Source organism: Malurus melanocephalus, unplaced genomic scaffold, assembly GCF_030028575.1.
Source record: "Malurus melanocephalus ecotype Western Australia unplaced genomic scaffold, MMel_1.1 scaffold_441, whole genome shotgun sequence".
Classification (NCBI taxonomy): Eukaryota; Metazoa; Chordata; class Aves; order Passeriformes; family Maluridae; genus Malurus; species Malurus melanocephalus.
Genome location: NW_026623673.1, coordinates 564,948 through 583,229, shown reverse-complemented (window position 1 = coordinate 583,229; position 18,282 = coordinate 564,948). Strand labels below are relative to the sequence as shown.

Sequence of the window (18,282 nt, the reverse complement as noted above, 5' to 3'; positions counted from 1 at the left end):
GGAACATATTTGATCAAAAGCCAAGTTTAAACGCCCTGGAGTGAAAATTTCTAAATCCAGTATAATCTGCAGTGTCCTGTGCTGAAAAGCACAGAAAGGGAATTGCTATTTAGAAATTGTGTATTTATTTTATTCCGCATGAATGTCCTCAACAGCAGATTAGGACAGGAGAAAACTTTCATTTAAATACATTTATGGACAAAAGAAAATTACAATAATTGAAATGTCACCAGAATAGAATTTCTCCACCCTGCTCCCCAGTAAAACAGTACCATAATATATAGGCGATGATCTCAACCAAGAATCACAAGCAGTGACTTCCTGTCACATCCCTGACTCCATTTCCTGAGGCATCCCAGTGACCCTTACAGGGGTTCATGTCTACATGCTGGCCAAGCTTAATCTTTAGCACTAAAGATACTTAGCAAGCTCATGGCTCAGACTGCTATAATTTTTGAAACATATGGTCACAAAGAGCATTTACAGAGGGTGGTTTTTGTTTTCTTTTTTTTTGTTTTTATGCTCCTGAGCATAGTGGGATGCAGCAGTCTCATTGCCACTCCTGCCATGAATTGTTTCAGGTTTCCTCTTCTTTCCCTGTCACACAGAGAGTTTGTTCGTACTTCCTCTCACTTTCCTCATTGTTCTGGGAGCAGAGGAAATGCCATGCCTGGAATCCAGTGAGAGATGCTGAAGCACATCAGCATTTCCACTGAGAGCATGCCCAGCTGGCCTTCCCAGGTAGAGGGAGGTCTGCTCTGAAATGCAGACGTGAGTTTCATTCTGCAGCCAGCTCTGCTGTCCTTTTGAAGCCCAAACACATAACCCTAACATCTTGCATATGTTAGCCTTATTTTCCCTAAAACAAAGAAAGCTCACCTAGCTGCAAGGTTGCCCTGCTGCAGTCAGCATTGGGACTACAGATCAGAGATATTACACCCAGACCAGGTGGAAACAGTAACTCAGGAACTTTCATCACAATGATATTTTGATACTGCACTCCCTGAAATATCATTAAATGCATATCCATTTTCACCTCTCATGCACTTGCAGGCCTAAGTCACGAGAGCAGCAATCAAGAGAGCTGGCAGGGTGTTTGCATCTATTCTCATCCTGTACTCTCTTATTTCATGATGTGAGTTGACATGGTTTAGCTGATTTTGTATTTCTGACACTTCAAAAATTCATACTAGCAATTACCATAAACAGGAAAACAATGTGGGATAATGACAGTTCTTTTCCCTCTTCCCATCACTAATGCTTAAAAATGTTTCATACCAGCACTTCCGAAGCAGTTATTTTTTTCTTTCTACACATCATGTATGTAAGTTTATAAATATTCTTGTCTTTTTGTGCCTGGCCAGCTCATTTTGCCATGTTCTTTCACAGCTGTGGAAGGTATTGTTAGGAAAATTAATCCACAAGCACCAGAGGTTTATGTCCAAAACGGAGACAGAGGAGTCCCATAACTTTATTGATGAATAAAGGGAGAGGTCATGGGCATTTCCCATGGGGTCTCTCAAATTTATAGAGGATGCAGCCTCTTTTTTATCTCAATTTCCCGGCTGCAGTTCCCTCTGTCTTTCCCCATTGGCTGAGGTACTTGAGAGGTACAGGCTCCCCAAAACGCCTGATGAAACCCCCCTTCGATCATACATTGCTCCCTTTCAATATACATATCTGTATCTCCGCTCTTGTAGTCTATTAACGTAGTCTGGGATAAGTCAATCAAAGGAATTCCTATGGGAATTCTTCCCAATTGTTTCCTTCTATCTCCCAGTATTAGCCTTATCTTACCCCCAGAATCAGTCTGTTTGCAAAGACTCTCCCTTCTCATTCCTTCCAGTGTGAGCTGGGAACAGCATCACACACTGCCCAAGCACCGCAGCGCTGGGCTCAGCTGCAGGCGGGAGGTTCAGCCGCCCGGGGTTACCGCTGGGCAGGCAGGAAGGTTTTCTTTCCCCCAGCCAATTGTCCCAGGCTGCGGCTGTAGATCCGAATCCTCCCCTTCCCTGGGCACCCCTGGGACTCGAGGGAAAACCCACCCGCTYCGCTCGGCTCTTTCTCCGGAACTACAACTCCCATCGCACCCCAGGAGGACTACAGCTCCCAGAGTGCTCTGCGCCGCACCGGGAGGGGACGGCCTAAGATGGCGGCAGGAGAGGAGGAAGGGTCGGCATCGGAGCGGGAGCCGGAGCAGGACCAGGAGCMGGAGCCGGCGGTGGAGGAGCCACGGAGCTTCAAGGACTTGGTGAGGCTGGGCCGGAGCCGCTTGTGCCGCCGGTGCTCGCTGCCGTGTCCCCGGGAGCAGCGCCCCGCTCCCGCTGCGCACACCGGGCCGGTGGAGCCGAGCGCTCCGTGTGCCTGCGGGGACACGTGCGCCGCCGGGCCGGGCAGGAGCTGTGGGCACTCGGCCGCTGCCCCCCGGGTTTGCTGTTGCTGCTCCCATCGCCGCTCCGCTGCCGGCTGCCGGTGTCTTTAGTTGAGTTAACTCGCTATGGCGTGTTTTTTGTTTTCCATGGTCATGGGTCACCCCATGAGATGAACGGAGACAGCTGTGTCTGGGGGGAAGTTCCTTGTGTAAACTAGGGTAAAACCGACCATTTTCCTCCTGATGACAATCATCTCTAAAAGATGATTTTGAAAAAATCCTATGAAGTTACTSGTGGAGGTGGGGATTACTGTGAGCAGCCTGCCCTTTCAGAGTTGCATTGGTGGCCTGGTGGGGTTTGTCTCTGCCAGAGACAAGCTTGGGTCTGTTGCAGCATGTATTTAACTTAACTCTGATTTAATTTAGGTCTTCTTGGTGATGTCTGTTTCCCTTTTCTCTTGTCRCAAATGTTCAGGGAGTGACAGATGTCCTGTGTGAAGCTTGTGACCAGTTAGGATGGAAGGTGCCAACAAAGATCCAAATTGAGGCTATTCCGGTGGCTCTCCAAGGTGAGCAGTGTTTTTCCTTGATCCTGAATCGGGGAATGCGCCAGGAACTCTGTGTGAATAAGTTATGCCGACTGAGAAGGATCAGGGATGAGAATGTTCCAACTTCTTCATTGTTGAGGATCTCTGTCTAGAAGTAGTTTTTGTGTTCATTCTGTGTCCTTCCCAAGTGGAGCTTGAAATACGAGTTTATCCTATAACACTGCCTGCAATCAGAAATGTTAAAATGGATACAAATATTGTTCCTTGAGTGTTCACTAGTGTTGTGTAGTTCTGACACTCTGTGTTAAATAGAATTCTTATGAATCACTTGAACTGCTAGTCCACATGACCATTTTTTTCCTGAAATACCCAAGGATACACAGGAAGCTTCCAGTAGGTTTTGGCCTGTGCTGCTTCTGATGGAGACTTACAGACTGTGTGTGTGTGTGTGTGTGTCTGAAAGTGAAGATGCCTTGGCTGATTCAGTAGTGTGTATAATCTGCTTTGCTGTGAGCAGGTAACTCTTTGGAATTTGATTTCTGAAGTGGGTAATAACCAAACCACGATGCTTTTCTGTAAGCATCTTGGAATCACAAAAAAATAAATTACTGAATTCAGCTCATATTTCTGCCTCTAGAATTACTTATTTTAAACAAAACCTCCCGAAACACTGTCAAGGAAGAAAAGAGCAATGTAGTGATAGAATGGGAGCCAACTTTTATTATCTACTCTGTCCTAGTATTTAACTTTTGTGAGACTCTTTTRCTATGTGTATAAGATTGTCTTGGGGGAAAAAAGGCTAAACACAAAAGTAAGACTGCATTCCTGAAGAATTTTTTTCTAGTGTAAGGCCAGTTCATAGCACGTTCTTCTTGGGTGTATGAACTTAGGAGGTCATAATGGATTCTGCTCATGAATTCCACCCTGTTGCTTGCATTTCTTTTGGACAAAGGACTTGCTGTCCTACCCTTCCTGCTGCAAACTGGTTTAGATTACTCTCTTAATGGCACAATTGTGGTTTGTGAAATGTGAGTTTGGTAGTGCTGTTGTCTTGTAGATTGTGTGAATGAGGTCTGAAGCACTGCAGTCTATTTCCTTGTAAGCCTGGAAAYAGACAACATTTGGACTAGAATACTAAAATAGAGTCATTAAGCTGTAAACCGATGTCTGATTTCAGACATAATAAAGCTTATTTTTGAACCTAAAGTTTATATGAAGCCCTGTGTATTAGCAGAATTTTAACTAGAAAATTGGATATGGAGACTATAATCACTGTACAAATAAAATCGCAGTTTAAAAATGCTTCACAGAGATTCTGAAATTCTTTGGTTTATCCCTTCTTTTTACCTTCTGTGTGTCTGCTTTTTTATGCCCTCAGGGAATTCTTGTGTTTTACTGCACAGTGCTTTAAAGTGCTTTTTCTCTKTTCTAGCTATATAACAGTTTTTGCCCTCCTTGCTCCTTCTCATAGGCAGAGATGTCATTGGGCTGGCAGAAACAGGCTCTGGGAAAACAGGAGCCTTTGCTTTGCCAATTCTTCAAGCACTGCTGGAAACACCTCAGCGATTATTTGCCCTTGTCCTCACACCAACAAGGGAGCTGGCCTTTCAAATCTCAGAGCAGTTTGAAGCTCTTGGGTCCTCCATCGGTGTTCAAAGCAGTAAGTAGCTTTATGATACTGGACCAGTTTTTCTGAAGATCAGTTTGTCAGCTTGAGATTGCAAGGATAAGAACAGAGGATTTGTTGGGGGGGGTTGAACAAAATGTGAGAAAAGCTTATGATGCTGGAAGACAGAGATCTGGTATTAGGTTTGAGAAAGAAAGACTGTATGATGTTTCCTCATGGAGTAGTCTGCATTTTATTCTCTCCTGCATTTTATTCTAAACAGTTAAAGGTAGAAGTAGAAGAGAATGTTCTCAACAGTGGGTTTGTGTCCAGTAAAATTGCACAAGAGCTCCCTGTTATAGTGTGATGAAATTTAATCTTTCTTTCAGACTGTCTGTATTGATTCTTCAGATAATCTRTCAAAAAAAGCTTTGTGGGTATTTTTAGAATTCCTAGATTTTTGCAGCTGAGTTAAGCTGCAAGGAATAGACTCTGCCTGTAGCTCTTCARTTGTGAAAATAAACCACTTTTGGCCAGTAAGGAATTAACTGTATGCCTTAAGAAGCCTAGGAAGGCCAGATACGCTAAAATGAAGTGAATTCTCATAAAAGCAAGTAGCTTTTCAATTGTACAGAATTGCTGTGGGTGGCAGGCAGTAGGAGTAAAGGCTGCAATGCTAGGGGAAGGTTGGTGCTACACTGAGGGATTCACTCTGCTCTCTTTGTCCTGCAGCGGTTATTGTGGGCGGAATTGACACAATGTCTCAATCTTTGGCCTTAGCCAAGAAACCACATGTTATAATCGGTAAGTTAATATGCTGGGGTTATAGAGGATGAATATTATCAAACTGCAGTTAACCAAAGAAAGGAGGATACATCATTTGTTTTGTCCCATGTTCTGAGTTGTTTTTYAGAGATATTCACCAGTAACTGTTGCTTCAAGCTCACTCCAAAGCATTACTGCTAGACCTAGAGTGCCCTTGGCTTGTTTTTTCATACCCTTCAAGTATTTAAAACACTGGTCTCATCCTTCATAATACAGCTTTCTACAGTCTTTTTGGTGTCACGKTTTTTTAGGACATTCTTTAGAGAGTGTGACTCCATTAGTCTTATTTCAAAGCACTCTCTGAAGATATCCTTCAGTGAAAGAGTTATTTCTACAAAGAATCTTTACTTTTCTTGGGCAGAGTCCTGTTTCTGTAATGGACAACTCTCTTGTCTGTTTGGATCTTTTCCTTTGTTTTCATTCTGAATTTGCTCTCATGATGCTGTTGGTAGCAACCCCTGGCCGTCTGGTTGATCATCTGGAGAATACAAAAGGCTTCAACTTACGAGCTCTGAAGTTCCTGGTGATGGATGAGGCTGACCGGATTCTTAACATGGATTTCGAGACTGAGGTAAGAATCTGCCAAAAGAGGGGTTTGCAACACCAGATGAATCCTTTTAAAATGACTTCATATGGTCACATAGTAAACACTGAGTGTTTTTATAGAAATTAGTAGCAAATTTTAACTAAGATCTAATATTTACACAAAAGTCTGTGGTGGGATTAGAATATAACAGAGTTCCACAGAGCACTGCCAGGACAGTAGAAGGTACTTTGTCTCTGAAATCCACTGGCTCCTCTGAAGTGCCTGATGTAGAATGTAGTTAGTGTAGACCACAATCACACACACGTTCCTGCAGAAACATTGCCTGATATTTGTACTGTTGTTGGGCTTCTGGAGTTCACACTGCCTAATTATAAACAAGCTATCAGCCTACACGTTTCCTTTAGAAGAGAAAGAATTAATTCTTAGTGTATGTTTACATGTGCATTATTCTTCATGTGGATAATCATTCTGTTTGTGGGAGGCTTTTATCTTGCTTGCTTGTAGTATTTAGTATTTCCCTTTCCTTGCTATTTTTACAGGTGGATAAGATATTAAAAGTGATTCCTCGAGACAGGAAGACATTCCTGTTTTCTGCCACCATGACCAAGAAGGTAGGATAGACTAATCTGCCTTAGTTCTCCTTCCATCAGGCTATCCCTGTTGACTAGACTGTATTAATAGTTTTCTGACAAGATCTCTGTCCTAAATTTCATCAATCTTACCAGGTTCAAAAACTCCAGCGTGCTGCTCTGAAGAATCCTGTTAAATGTGCTGTTTCTTCCAAGTATCAGACAGTTGAAAAACTACAGCAGTACTACATTTTCATCCCCTCCAAATTCAAGGTAATGACACTTCTGTTTCTTCTCTCTTACTGTATCTTTTCTTATTCATACATCTGTCCAATATATTGTCATCTTCTGAGACCTACACTTGCTCTTTAATGTTGCATTATGTATAATGTAATTATTCCTGTTTTTTTTTTTAATTCTCTCTCTGTTTCTTTACAGGACAGCTACCTGGTTTATATTTTGAATGAACTGGCTGGTAACTCTTTCATGATATTCTGTAGTACATGTAACAATACTCAAAGGACTGCKCTACTGCTCCGCAATCTGGGTTTCACTGCCATTCCCCTCCATGGGCAGATGAGTCAGGTATGGGCATGACCCCACAGAATAGACAGGAGACCTGGGGCTTGGGAAATTGTAGGGAGTGTTAACAGCTTGCATGGGAGAAAAAYGCCAGGTCCTTGRCTGTCTTGAGAAAAGAGATTGGAATGTAGAATTGATAATGCAGGTGGCTTACAATTATAAACATTACTAATACTGTAGCTTTTGCAAACCTACCAATCCTATGCTGTTGAGTAGAAAGTGACAGCCTCACTGACCAGTGTATGTGTGACACAAATGTATGCACTGGTTACTAAAGTGGATAAAAGAGGCCTGTCTCAGAATAAAGGGGTTACTTTTTGTGTGTGTATATGTGTGTCTTTGTGTCTGTTATTTTGTGTTGGCTGTCTGGCCAACAGCGACAGGAAATGAGCTGCTGCATCATACTGAGTCACAGCTACCTTGCAGCAGTATTTCACACCTAGTGGACTGGATTGATCCACAGAAATTTAACTAATGTGAATGCTGCCACTGATTAAAAAAAAAAAACAAATCAGAGAAGTGAGGTTTTCAAATAGTTTTTCCCYCAGTTCTTTTGTACTAGTATTTCAACAAGAGAATATTAACTAGAATGAATGTTATTCTCTTACTCCCTTTTTGTCCTTTTCCAGAATAAACGTTTGGGCTCTCTGAATAAGTTCAAGGCAAAGGCACGCTCTATTCTGCTGGCTACTGATGTTGCAAGCAGAGGTCTGGACATCCCACATGTTGATGTGGTGATAAACTTTGATATTCCTACACACTCTAAGGTAAGCTGAGTGCCAGCTGAGCGCTTCTGGTCACTGGGAACAGATAGGTAAATAAACAAGGTAGACAAAGGAACAGAGACACCTCTTCTCTGTTCCGTTGACTGGAAGYCWAATTCACAATTCTGTATATTGAAARGTGTCGTTCAGCCTCTGCAATTGAGTTTGTATCTCARTTTGCTTGTATGGCCTCATGGCCTCATCTAGGTTGTAGAAGTGATCCTGTAAGTGAAGAGGGGAAGTGAGGAATGTTCTGTGTCTTTGTATTTCTGCTCAGACATGTTTTTTGCTATATTACATTAAAGAGCTTTGAAAACAGTTTTAACATATTCCTAGTTTTATGTAGTCATCTTTGTTCCTGTGATCCAGGTTTACCTTCATATTATAAACTGTGTTTAAAAAAAGGAAAAAAAWTAAATTCTCTCCTTATGATGTTCAGTGAACATTTTAAGAAAGGTGTCCTTAATATGTTTCACCTTCATATCACAAAAGTACAACAAAAGGTAAAGAGAGTTACTAACTGCTTTATGGAAAGTATGGGACTTCTCAGGGATGTAACTGTTTCCCAGCTTAGTTCCAGAAAGCAAACRTGTACTTCAGGAATTGCAATGATTAAAGATACTATGCCTTGCAAACAGAAGAAAGTTTGGTGGGTCTTTTGAAGACACTCCTTTTGGCATTGTAAAAGGACAAAAGTAAAGCAAAAAAATAGTGGGGGCAGCAGCTTGAATGGTGTTATTACAGTCTTTGTGTTCTTCTCTCTCATCTAACCGATAGAACACATCCTTTCTTATAATCCTTTCTCCACAAATCCTGTATGGAGAAGGAAGTTTTRATTTTCATAATGTAGTATAAAATCTGGAAAATAGCATAGAACCCTATTGACTGTAGACACCCAATAGATCCAACTCTCCTAAATTATTTTCAATCATCCTGYCTTTCACTTTGCTTACCAAATTTAAATCTACTTATCAGAGTTTGTSTGGTAAATGGACTATGCAGGACTAGATCCCAAGACTGAAAGTGCAGGCACGGGCTCACTGAATATTAGCTTTCCAAGGAAGTATTARTGAAGTCTTGACAAAGTCATGTATTGCACCTTATGTTCTGCAGTCTGGAATAGTTTGAGTTGGTCTTCTCCTTTCGAAAAAGGAGAATTCAAATGTTAAAACTGAAGTTATGCCTCCATTTATGCCTCTTCGCAGAATCTGATGCTGCACACCCTCCTGTCCTGAGCATTTAATCCTGGCTGTTGGTTCTCAACATTTCTTGTTCTTTCCTAAAGAGAAAATGTAGACTCATTTGTCGTAAAATCTGTTCTGTGTTAGGTGGACATATATTATTGCTTATCAAGAAAATTCTTTCTAGGATTACATTCATCGTGTTGGGAGAACAGCTCGAGCTGGCAGATCTGGCAAATCTATCACCTTTGTCACACAGTAAGTGATGAAATTTGACAGACTTATTTTTTCCAGCTGTGTTTCAGAGTAGAAAATATCTGACCTTATCCTCGGTGAGAAGAAAAAAGTGCTTTTCATTTTGATGTGCCAGTTGGTTTTATTTAGTTAAAAGGGAGAGATTTCAAAGCCCAGGGTGGGGAAGGAGGARGGTCTAGGTAAATTATAAAAGCAGGCATGTACTGAGCAGAACTGTTTATAACTGGACTCATAACACGGGTTAAGTGACTGTGGGGCTGTTTTATGAATACTAAAGTATTAGTCTAAAATGAAARTTTGCCAAATACTTCTGAGCAGAGTTGAGCTGAATAAATCAGAGAAGCCATGCCAAATGGTATCATTTGGATGCAGATGAGTTACCTGTGAGACCATGAGCACAAAYTAACAGTGTCTGTGGGCTGGAGATAAAGGTGAAGTCTGTGAGTGGTGACAGCTGAGGGCCTCTCAGGAGGGCTGATTCACGCTGGTGTCTTGGATTTTCTCAGGTATGATGTAGAGCTGTTCCAGCGTATTGAACACCTGATTGGCAAGAAGCTGCCAGCATTCCCCATGCAAGAGGAAGAAGTTATGATGCTGACAGAGCGTGTGGCTGAGGCCCAGAGATTTGCTCGAATGGTGAGTAATGGCTTTTTGACCCTGTACTTACTCTCATAATCTGAATTTTTTCMGGTGCCAGAACTCTGGGTCAATCTGTTAATTGCATTGTAGGAGCTGCGGGAGCAGGGAGAGAAGAAGCGATCTCGGAATGATGATGATGACACAGAAGAAGCTATTGGTGTCAGGAATAAGGTGGCAGGTGGGAAAAAGAAGAAAAGGAAAGCCTTTTAGTTTGGTATTTGAACAGACTTTCAAATTTTTCTCTTTATGGCTATATGAGCTGTCAGAAACAGTCTACCAAGACATCTCCAGTGGATTTTTTTTCAGAATTATGTATGAAATTGGGCAGTCCATGAGGAAAAAAACCTGCTTTTCTTCACCAGCTACAGACTGAGCTTGGCCTAAATTGGTGCCATGGTACCAGTTTTCCTTTCAAAGACCATCACTTCTGGACCTGGAAGCAGCTGTGATCTGGCCCTGCTCACTCACAGTGAAGTTGGTTCCAGTTTGCAGTGTGAGTGCAGCTTTTGCACTGCTGCAGCCTGTCTCACTATCAAATCTTACTGAGTGCATCTGGAGTCAGATCTGATGGAAGAAAGAGGAAAAAGTTTTTAAAAGTGACTTGAGTTTTCACAGCACAGCTGTGATGCCCTTGCCTTGGTGAAGGGATGTGTTACWTTGAGAACTTGAAATATATTTTGCTTAATTTTAAAGCTACCTGGTTTTCCCTGTCTTGTCACTGGCCTGTTCTGTTCACTTTGTGTATCAGCTCTGCCAGGTTTTCTTCTTGGGTCAATTTTAACAATTGAGCTATGATATCAGTACATTAGATTTGTCAGCTGAAGAATGGTCCAGCATAGTGAACCATTTTCAGCATGATGAAGCTATTCAGTGCCTGRAATTCGATCCAATGTCTGTTAATGATTGACACCGTCAAGGATAGGTCTGGGGTTTGGGTGGGGTTTTTGTGGCCGGTTCTTGTAGTACTTATAAATCAACACAAGAGGGGAGTGTTTACGTGGGAAAGCAGCTCACAATCTGGGAGGTGAATTAAAAACAGGTATCCTGGAAAAGCTCTTTGTTTTCCTAGACACGGAACTTTGTTACTCTTAGGCAGAGTTCCATGCTAGATCAGTAGACTTTTTGCAAAAATGAGATAAATGTACTTAGTTTCAAACAAGAAGGTTACTCCTAGTTCTCATTGACAATAAAAACTTTCACACTGGATGTTCATGCTGGTGAGCAGAGAAGAGTAGGAAGCTTCTGTATATGAAATTCACTCAATAGATGAAGATTTAATGCCCATCAGAACCATGCATAAACTGGATTTTGTGCTACATGAAGAACAATATTCAAAATAGTCTTTTTTAGATCTAAATGGAAAGTAGAAACTATTGTAGTAGTCCAGGTGAGCACAATGATTATTTCAGATTGTCAGCATAAATCTAATACATGCATGTATGCAAGTGAGAATGCTTTCACACTTTTGTAGCAGTTTACTTAAGTTCTCACATATCTTCAAGTTTGTTAGTTCTAAAAAGGTCTTAAGTCACTGGCAGATGGTAAGTGACATACACAAGTCTTGTGTATGTTGACTGCTAAGAGCATTCTTGTAAAGTAGAAAGATTGTGTATCTTCCCTGGGTCCTAGCACACAGAAGCAGGGGTGAAAGCCCAGAAATGAGAACRCGTTCCTTCTACAGGACACTTTGATAGCAAAGAACACGGGTGAGAGGAAACAGCCCTCGAAGGCACCAGAGAGAGAACAAAATTAGTGATAGCATGGGTGGGGATGCAAATGCTCATTTCCCATGGAGCAAGGGAACACTCTCAACTGCCCTGCTGGATGCTTGACCAAAATTTCTTATTCTTTGTAGCCAGGGTAGAGTTGGTTCCAGTATCAGCAAAGGAAGCTTAAATCTCTCTGAGGGTCCTGGATTCCTGGAAAACCTCTGGAGTGTTATTCCCAGCTATGTAATGGATGAGATGCAGAGTCAGTCCTGAACCAATCTTGTAAAGTGATGTGAAGGGCACTTTGCAGGAGGAGGTAGGGCAGAGTCATTCCTTTCAGTAGCAGTGACACTTGCTTTAATAGATTGTTGGAGTCTCTATCATCTCTTGTGTTCTTCCTGTGTGTAAGCCTGCAACAACAGAGGGGATGTTTTGCCCCTTGGTGGAGTCAAAGATTATCCCTCCTTTGCAGTTGCAAGAATATTGGAGGCGAGAAATAGAACTACTCCTTGCGAAATGGTGTAGAGCCTCCTTGAGAGGAGTGACTAGACAACTGGCCACCTCCCTGGATTTGGAATGACAAACCATAGAAGCACTTGCCATTAGAAAAGCAAAGGTCTCACCACACCCACATTCTCACTGGTGCCTCACCTGCCACAGGTATGTGCATTCAGTTTCAACTAAAAATATCTCAACAGGTTGGAGGGACGGAAATGAGTTTTTTATTGTGGCTCCTCCAAAAGGGCTGGGTCAGAGGGTGTTTGTATAACTGAAATGGAATAGGGAGTGTCCAGAGATATATGTGGGCAAAACAGAATTTGCAGYCAGCCTAAAACAGAATCTCTAGCTGATCTAATGAAACATGAGGAAAAAGAATGAAGTGAGACCTGTCTCTCTCTGAATAAATGTTCAGAAAATATGAGCACTGGTATGTGTGTGCCTGCATACTTTCGTACAGCAACAAACTGCTGTTTGTTCAGTCAGGAGGGCTTTTGAGGGGCAGTTCTGAAGCACATCCCTGCACGCTCTCAAGTTTCACACAGCAGGGAGCTGAGTGGAGTATTAACCTTAGAGTGATGTAAGGTATGATTRGGCTAACAAAATCTGTCATATTTTTATGGTTGAAACTCAGGTGAAGTTTCAGTGAAAGCTGTGTACTCAAAAATGTTCAGTGGTATGTCTGCAGTTTGAAACAATTCTGGACTTCCCAAGTCTGTAATGAGAAGGTGATTATGTATTTTTAATACATATTTAAAATTGTTTCTTATGGTTTTGATTTTGAGTACTGTRTAGGTGAGTACTTTGGGCAGTAAAAAAGAGGGAAGAAGTGTCTCATTTCCATGTTCTAGGGGTAACAGAAGTGGGTCAACCCTTATGAAGGGAGCAGTAAAATTAAACATTGATGTCAGTGTGGATAACTAACTTCAAGATAAGTGACAATAGCTGCAAAAATGTAACAATGCCTGCTGCACAGAAGTTGCACTGAACTGACCCATCTGRAAAGGATTTGGCCGTGTCAGTTCCCCAGTGCCATGCACCTCCTATCCAGGGATTGCAAGGGAAGGCAGGGGCCAGAAAGCACAGCTGGGAACAAAAGCAGGCAATCCAGGACCTTTTTCTGTGGTGGCAGCCTGAGCCTAAATCTTGTAGAAGTAATAAGGCACACATGAACTTGTTCATGGACCTGACAGCCTACCTGTCCTCCTGCTTCCAAAAAGATAGAGATAACTAGAGGGAGAGCTAAATGCCATGACTTTCTGGTAACACAGCTAGCTTCTACTGAGAAGATTCCCAATTTAGGAGGAATTCTCAGAAGTAATTGGCAATCTGGAAGGCCTTAGTTTACAAATCAGGACTGAAGTTAGTAAAAAYTCCCAGTTTAACCAAGAACAGAAGAAGGAAAATATCCAACATACTTTAAGAGCCCTTGGACATGCTCAAGAAGGAATGGAATTCATTGCATGTGAAAGACCCAGGCATGTTATGATCAGACCAAGCGTTCTGATGTTGTATAAATGTGAAGTTGTGGTTTGCCTGCAGTGACATATGAGGAGCTTCTGTAAACATTCAAGTGAGCAATTAATTATTGTAAATATTGCAGAGTAAATGCTGTAAAAATCTAGCTTCRATGAGAGACAGTTCATGTGGTCATTCTAAATTCATATTCCTCCTTCTTACGTACCTAGTAGATTTTGGAGGGGGGGGGGGGAACTCCCAACAATTGTAAACACAGAGAATCAGAAAATGAGTTTCGGGCAAAATCCCAAGCTTTGGGGCTAATTCCTGAACTTCAAAAAAAAAGGTTAAAAGATACTTTCTTAGTTTTCAGGCGGCTTTTTCTCCTGATCTGACTAGGAGAGCTCCTTCTGAATAACAACATTTAAAAGGCAGAACTAAGAATGTTTTGTTCCTCTGGCACCTAAGAAATGCAAATTGTTACTTGATCTCTGGCCCAAGGATGAATACAGCCGTGCCTCCAGTGCTGTATCTTTTCCTGAGGACCCTTCAGATACAGAAACTTAGGATAATGACAATAACACTTTCTCTCGGTTTCTAAAGCCCCCCTGGGGCAAGAGTGTTTGCCTTCCTGAATGCAGTAATCGAGGACACGTCACGTCTCATGGTAGGATGYGTGTTGGACTGTGCCAAGGTCATGCCTACTTGTGCAACAGAAAATAGTGGCACTGTGCAATTTTTAAATGTTGATACTGTAGGTCCTTAGGGAGGGGTGGATGCCTTTGGARCTTGTTCAACACTTTTTCAGGGAAGTACCTACAAGCCTGAAGCTGTTTCCTAGAGGTTAGCACTGGGCAATTTTGCACGCCCAAAGGGAAAAAAACTCTTTGCCTTCTCTTCTGGAGGATCCGCATCATTGCAGAAATGTACATGCTGGACATTTGCCTCTCTCTAGAATAAAGTTGGGGACAGGATTTGTGTAAAAACTTCTGCTTTCCTCTGGGCTTGGTGTTCACTAAARGTTCCTGGGAAAGGGAAATGTAATGTGGGCTTTCTATGCAAAAAGTGGGAAAAGCTTTTCTTGCATCTCAGACACCATTGCTTCTGTTCATCACTTCCTGCTCCTTTTATTTTCAAGGTAGGTGTTTTTTTTTAGCATGTATTCCCATTTGGACTGAAGTCCCCCTTAATCCTGCTCAAATTTTTCACTTGCTAACATGCCTCTATGTAAAGGAAAGGAAAAAAACACTTGCTCTGCAAGTTGTCTGTATGATGTAGAGGGAGGATTGTATGATAATATTGAACTGCTTTGGTTATGGTGGTTGTCCAGAGCAAAAATGAACTCCTTTGTGTGGTTTTCGTTGTACATTTGCTCCATCTCATGAACAAGGCTAAAGCATGAAAATTCTTGGCTTTGATTTAGGAGAAAGTCTTTTGCACAATAAGAGTTGGAGTCACAGAAGTACCTCCTTTCCTGCAGTAGCAATGTAAGGATCCATGGAGCAAGCCTGGGAGAGAATGTGTGGAGGCTCATTCAGTTTTATTTAAAATAACAGAAATTAAGGTACCCCAGTCATGCGTGTAATTGCATATACTCGGTCTTCTACTGTTTTTATTGTACCTCAGTTGAAGGGAATTAATAACAGGAGATACCCAGCCTGATCTGCCCTTGACAGCTTCTGTRCTTGGTGTATCATCAGCAGGGAAGTAATACTTCTTATCCTTCGATATGTATTCAGAATGATAGATTTGCCACAAGTGAGTGATTTCCCATTACCGCTGCTCATGTGCATGCTTACAGCTTGTTAAGCCTTTACCCTGGTGCCTGCCAGAGGCTGTCTTTGGTCGTTAAGGATTAGTCTTTCCAATAGGAAGAGCCAACAATATAAAGCAGACAGCCTAACAGACTCCTGACAAAGCAGCTTTCCATGCCTGCAGTTGCAGGTCTYGAGATGCTTCTTGGAGATCCTGCAGAGCTACCAGCTGTTTTGCACTAGATATACTCAAAGCATGTGTGTGTATCCTAGTCTTCTGAGCCTCCTTCCCACTTTTCAAAAAGAGTTCAGATAAAAATGTAAACCTTTAAAAATGAAAAAGGGTGTGCTCTCCAAAATGGATAACATAGTGAGGAATGGTTATAAAAGATCTATGGAAGAASTGCCAGGAACAGATTTGTTACTATGTTCTCTTTAAACTCAAATTTAGAGATAAACACAGGTAGATGTGAGGTTATCTGGGAGGCTGCAGCTAGGCCTGCTCATCTTGGCTAAGTTTGTYAGGGAGCTTTTCCTTGCAAAATACATGCTAGTGTTTTGTGACCTTTTGGTTCTTCCAAAGCTGCCACTCAGATATGACTTCTTTACTTGGACTATGCTGCCTCTATCTAGTTGAGAGGATGATCTTCTGAAGATCCATTCTCTGAATACCAGGCTATTCCCTCCTCTTTCAAATGCTGCCACCTGGTTTGTCTGATGAACAATTTGTCATTAGTGTGGAAATTMCCTCTCCATCAGGGTTGCATTAAGCTGGTAGGAGGGGAATCACTGTCACTAATCTTGCTCTTGTATGCATGGACTGTTTGTACATGACTGCTGTGGTCCTTTGAAAATCCTGTAGCAGAAAGTTGTGCCTCTTGGATTTAGTTGGAAGCAGCAGATGTAGGGGAAGACTTACTAGTGCAAGGSCCCTTGTTGGCCTTCTGTTGTTGATAAATCTGTTGTGCAGTGGGAAGGCAGCTTTCTGGAGGGCATGGTATCAATTAAATCTTTGGTGAGTGTCTTTATTCCTGTATCTTACACACGCAGCCAATAAGGATTCCTTTTTTCTTATTTCTTTTCTTTCTTTWAACACAAAGCTAATTGTTTTGTTCTTTGTTGAAAAGGAAGTTAGAGCCCCTGAACCAGTGTATCCTGTGCCAATCAGGATAAACAGATTAAAAATTTTGAGAGTTCTCCTCCTTTGTCATGTCCTTTAGCTTCCACCGCTTGGGCCCAGTCAGCCTCAGCTTGAAGTGTTGAGCTTTGTTRGCCATGTCAGCCCTTTGTTTCTCTGATCACCTGAGATCCACAGGACTGTGTGTTACCAATTTATATGGGCAGCACAGAAAATGTGCAGGTGGGGATGCTTTTGTGACTTAAACCGTTTGTGGATTAGTGTCCAAAAATAGGCTGAGGTCTGTGGAAAAGACAGTGCTCTACAATTTTTGACATGTAAAAATACAGGATAAAGAGRAGGGCTGATGAGTGGAGAGACCCTCTTTTTAGCAGGATGGTCAGTTTGCATGAAGCTGCTATYTCTCTTGGTGGGAAAAGACCTTTGACAAATAGAGATCTGAAACCAGCCATGGTTGGGTGACCTTGCCTTGAAGTGGCTTTTGTGATCTGGACACTAATTTCCTTTGCCTTCATGATTGCAGGACAAATATGTAAATTTCTTCTTGCTTTGCCAAAGTAAAGCCCTGAGCCTTAAAACCAGAAGCCATGAGTCTTAAAATTAATCCTGTATAGAGGGAAACAGCTTTTTAGCTTCTGTGCTGCCCCAGGTTCTGCTTCAGCTGGAAGGCTTTTCTCTGTGACTGAAGTGGGCGATGGGCTGAGCCACGTGGCAGAAACCAGAATTGCCTGATGTTCAAGATGCTGGAACACCAGAGCAGGTGAGCCCAACTGCTCTGCATGTCAGCAGAATCCCAGGGGCAGACTTTGCTTCTTTGTGCTCTCCTGAATTGTCTTACAGGGTTGCATCATTACCCAGTCCACTCCCATCATTTGATCAGATAAGGCTGACCAAGGGATTCCACTAACCTTTGGAAGCATTCAGTAACCGGTGTCTTGGGACAGTGATGCCTGCAGGTGCATGAAGTTGGGGAATCACCTCTCCTGTGACTGAGGGAGAGGGAATCTCCCTGCACAGGCTGGGAAAGGGAAGCCACTCCGCCCACCAGTGCCTGGGTGCAGCTACCCTCCCTGCCTTCAGGCCTTTCCACATGGACTAACTTACTCCTTTGGAAGAATTGGGCAAGGGTTCCCTTCCCATTATTAACTGACAATGCTGTGCTTTGTTTCTTCAGCTGGCATAGACCTGCTGAGTTCTGCTGGGATCCTTTCCAGGCAAAATTTCCTCTTGCTCATCATGTCCCAGAACGTGTTTCATTAGTAAGCTTCCATTATTTGATATGTTTTGGRGACCTCCCATCTTCTCACCCCACCTGTAGCCTCTCCTGCATGTTTGAATCCCTTCCTTCACCATGAAAGTCTCATGTATGCATCCTCTTTTTTAAGCACTTTCTGCACTCTCTCCTGGTTACTTTTCCCCAGCCTTTCCCCACCAAATAGCCTCCACCCAGGCCCCCCAGCAGGGCTGGTTTTTTGCTTTACTGTTCATTCTGCATACCAATACGGTCCTGCAGGCTGTTCTCCTGTCTAACAGGTATCTGCCCAAGCTGTGTGCTTTCAGTTCTCTTTTGCTTTTGTTTTCCARGATATAGGGAAGAAGGGAGCTGCCTCAGCATTTCCTTCATGGCTCTCCCCCTATTTATGGTATTTTAGGAAACACTTCTGTGCCTTGAAGCCTCTTGCCAGAGGAAGCTACTCTAACCCCTGTGCATGTAGAGGTTCCTCCACTGTGCATCTGCAGGCATATCCCACCCACCTCAGTTGTTGAGGGACTGGCTGGAAGCTGTGTTTCCAGGTGCTCTAGAAGATACAAAACAAGTAGGTACACGACAGAAAGTA

General features: G+C 42.4%; 1 protein-coding gene across 1 annotated transcript; it reads left to right on the top strand.

Moving 5' to 3' along the window:
* Nucleotides 1-2,133: 2,133 nt before the first annotated feature.
* On the top strand, nucleotides 2,134-10,583 carry DDX47 (DEAD-box helicase 47). Its single transcript, XM_057380259.1, has 12 exons — nucleotides 2,134-2,251; nucleotides 2,847-2,940; nucleotides 4,391-4,579; nucleotides 5,258-5,329; nucleotides 5,803-5,921; nucleotides 6,437-6,508; nucleotides 6,623-6,739; nucleotides 6,905-7,051; nucleotides 7,678-7,815; nucleotides 9,181-9,251; nucleotides 9,755-9,884; nucleotides 9,978-10,583. The coding sequence occupies exons 1-12, from the start codon at nucleotides 2,150-2,152 to the stop codon at nucleotides 10,095-10,097; spliced, it is 1,371 nt and encodes a 456-aa protein (XP_057236242.1). The 5' UTR covers nucleotides 2,134-2,149; the 3' UTR covers nucleotides 10,098-10,583.
* Nucleotides 10,584-18,282: the final 7,699 nt, after the last annotated feature.